We start from the raw sequence: 3,585 nt of genomic DNA on the forward strand, positions 1-3,585 counted from the left end.
AAGGATTCTGAGGCTCTGTCTAACATACTTTGGACATGTTGTGAGGAGAGACCGGTCCTTGGAGAAGGACATCATGCTTGGGAGGGTAGAGGGACAGCACAGGAGGGGAAGGCCCTCTATGAGGTGGATTGATTCAGTGACTGCAGTAATCGGGATGGGTGTGTCAGAGACAGTGCGACTGGCACAGGACAGAGCAGAGTTTAGGGCTGTTGTACACAGGGTCGCTATGAGTCGCAAGCAACTTGACGGCACATAACAACAACAACATAAGGTCAGAAGGTCAGCATTTGCCCAAGGATAAAACTCCGAAATCAGGAAAAGTTTGGATAAGAGTACTCATGAAAGAGAGTTATAGGGAAGAAGTGGGAAAGTGCAATTACACTGTGGGTCTTGTAACTAATGTTAGAAAGCAATGTTGTGCATGAAACACCAATTTGCTTTGTACACTCTCACTCAAATCCCCTTTAAAAAAAATTATTACTGTCAGTTCTTTAGAGCAGTTTCAAGCAACATACGGTGTGACCATGAGTCAGAATCAACTCAGTGGTGGCAGGTTTTGTGTCTCATCAGCTGCTCACAGGCTGGTGGCATGGTGCTGGGAGGGCCCGTGGGGAGATCTTATTGCCTGATCTTCATAGCACACTCATCGTTTCCTCTTTGTCTTACAGCGTCATCATGACTGGCTCCTACAACAACTTCTTCAGGATGTTCGACCGCAACACCAAGCGCGATGTGACCCTTGAAGCCTCGAGGGAAAACAGCAAACCCCGGGCTATCCTAAAACCCCGAAAAGTGTGTGTGGGGGGCAAGCGAAGAAAAGACGAAATCAGTGTTGACAGTCTGGACTTTAGCAAAAAGATCTTGCATACAGCTTGGCATCCTTCAGAAAATATTATAGCAGTGGCGGCTACAAATAACTTATATATATTCCAGGACAAGGTTAACTAGGAGGACGAGTTATTACTTAATAATCTCACCTACTGAATACTAGTCAAACAAGTTTTTAAATGTTTCTTTGGGTCTTCATTTGATGCATTGTCTTTAATTTCCCTACGCAGGAAACAATTGGAATAGAATGGAAAAAGAGTCCAATTTACCCAACTTCCCCGTTTTAAGAAACTTTTTGTCAAACCCAATAGGTTCGGGACACTTCATTTAGATTGAAAGCTTCCAGCTAACAGTAATTTCTCCCATAGTTGACTTGAATTTCTGATGCTTTTATTACCTGGTTTTTCTCTGGTGGGTCCAAGTGTTTTGTTTCTAGGTGTCTGCTGAGATAAAATAAGGTTGTCTGTAGTACTTAAGGAGAAAAGAGATAAGTTTTTTTTTTTAAATTAAGCAATTCCATTTGATTGAGGAAATCAACAACAACAAAATAAACGCGGTTTAATCTACTCTTAGAGACATTCTTGTTTTGTGGAAAATCACAATAGGTCACCATCTTTCCATTCATCTCTGATCTTTTTTCCTTTCATCTTCCACTTTTTTTTTTTTTAGCCATTCCATTTTGACCCAGAGATTTCTCTTCATGAGGCTGAGAAAAGGACACAGAATAAGAAGGGACACACCAACACTGTTAGATTCTCTTTTTGTAACAGCCTTAGAAACGGGCCTGAGTATTTGGCCAGGAAATGCGGTGAATGCTTGGAGAACATAAAGAGAACACTTTCCACACAACGTTTCTCAGGGCTGGCTTGGCAGGGCATTGTGGGGCCAGATTCCATCTGCTGCTTTTTTCACTTTTGTTTTGTGTCCTCTTAAAAAGGCCCCATATAATTCTCAACTTACACGTCCATTGGCTCTTTCTGGTCAATCTTTTCCAGCTTATTTATACTGCTGATTTCTAAAGGCCGTGTCCTGGTTGTTTATGATAATCTGGCATTCTAAAGGAAGCAGTACTTGGGAAGCAATGGCATTCACCCTCTCCCTGAGAATGGAAGGTCTGTCTCTGTGGGTATGTCTCCAGAACAGTCCCTTCCGCCCTCCCTCTTGGGTTTAAAACCAAAAATAACAAGCTTATGAAGTGCCACTGTAGCCAGAAACAAAAATGGTCAATAATAATAATGAAAAAAATACAGATTTGCAAAAGTTTAATCAAGTACTTCTAACCTACCCCAAGTTCATCATCAGGAAGAAATGGCTAGAGGGCTGGCTATCTATGAAAATGTAACCGGGGAGAATTGAGATGCAGGGACCTTGGAGTGAAATCTCCTGAACCTGTGGAAACTTCCTTCCTTCTAGCTGGGAATTCAGACTTGCAACTTCTTAGAAGTCACTTCCAGTGGTATTGCCACAGAATACTCTGGGAAAGAGACTAGATGGAGTCAAAGGACTTGTAAATTTGAAAAGGAGGCTCAGAGCGTTGGCAGTAGCCAGAAATCTGGGCTTATTGTTTCTATATCTAAAGCAAACTTGTCATGGTGAGTCATTTCCCCTAGCTTTCATTTAATGGATGGAAAATGGCCTGAGACAATCGTCTTTTCCATTTAAAGGGAAATTTTCTTTCCATTTGTGGATATATTAGAAACCCTACTGTCCAAGTGAAATTTGTTTGGGAATAGAAAAAAATTAGTGAAAGCACCATATTGTTTCAATTCTAAGCTGCTGTCCATTTCAGTAACAGCTTTTTTGGCAAGAGGGGAAAAAACTATCAACTTAAGCAAACCCAACGTGGTAAGATAAAGTCCAATTACAGAAACACTGCAATGTGAGCGAGAATGGCTCACGTGAGGAAGCCGGCTAATGAAGACATGGTTAGCTTGGTGATTCCCTACAATGAAAGCTTCTCTGTGAGCATCGCATGTGAAATGACCCAGGTGGAAATTCTCTTGGCAGGATGCCTGAGGCAATGCTCCTGGAGGACATATGAAAGAGTCAGAAATGTCTCCAATTCACAGCATATATGGTTGAGGGAGCACTGAGTTCTTGTCCTAAGCTTCCCAGTCCTTTGTTCCTGTGGCACTCTCTCCCTCTCACCTCTATCACTCAGCTCCTCTGTCTGCACCGGGTGGGGTTTGAGATGGATGACTGAATTACCAACTCACCCCTAACATATTCCTCATGTCTTTCATTTCCTTTAAGTCACTTTTCTTTCCTAGCAAGACTTAGCCTACCCCAAAGAAATAATAATATCCATGAAATATCAGTTTTGATGTGCCAGTTATTTTTCTGAATATTAAGCCAATCACTTAACCATCTAAGAAGCACTATCTGTGCGCCACCAAGAGTCATTTTCAGAAACCATGAGAAGCATTCTTAGCACACTCTATGACACTGGTTAACTGTTATCTCAGAACATTTAAGCCTTTGGAAGTATAAGAGGGTCTTGATGAATATATTCATACATTGGAGTTAAATTTGCTCCTCAGAACATTTATGAGAAATGTTTTCCTCAAAGTGTTGAGTTTCCAGACAACCTGTATCTGTGAGCTCCCATTAAAAGCCCCTACTGTAGTCGAGTGTTTTGCTCTGATGGTCTAATAAGTATGGCGTTGGTGCTTGCAACCCAGTGGCAGGTGTTTCAAATCCACTAGCTGGTCTGTGGGAGGAGAAAAGGCACTCTCCTCCCGTGCAATCTACAGGCTC

General features: G+C 41.9%; 1 protein-coding gene across 1 annotated transcript in view; it reads left to right on the top strand.

Annotated features, from left to right (window-relative positions):
• PPP2R2B (protein phosphatase 2, regulatory subunit B, beta) overlaps window positions 1–1,402 on the top strand; it is a 454,390-nt gene extending 452,988 nt beyond the window's left edge. Inside the window, 1 exon segment of the mRNA XM_006893736.1 lies at window positions 669–1,402. Coding sequence (XP_006893798.1) covers window positions 669–948 — 280 coding nt within the window. The 3' untranslated portion in view covers window positions 949–1,402.
• The last annotated feature ends 2,183 nt before the right edge of the window (window positions 1,403–3,585 follow it).

The sequence above is a fragment of the Elephantulus edwardii genome, unplaced genomic scaffold (genome assembly GCF_000299155.1).
Source record: "Elephantulus edwardii isolate Elephantulus edwardi_28Jun2011 unplaced genomic scaffold, EleEdw1.0 scaffold00130, whole genome shotgun sequence".
Classification (NCBI taxonomy): domain Eukaryota; kingdom Metazoa; phylum Chordata; class Mammalia; order Macroscelidea; family Macroscelididae; genus Elephantulus; species Elephantulus edwardii.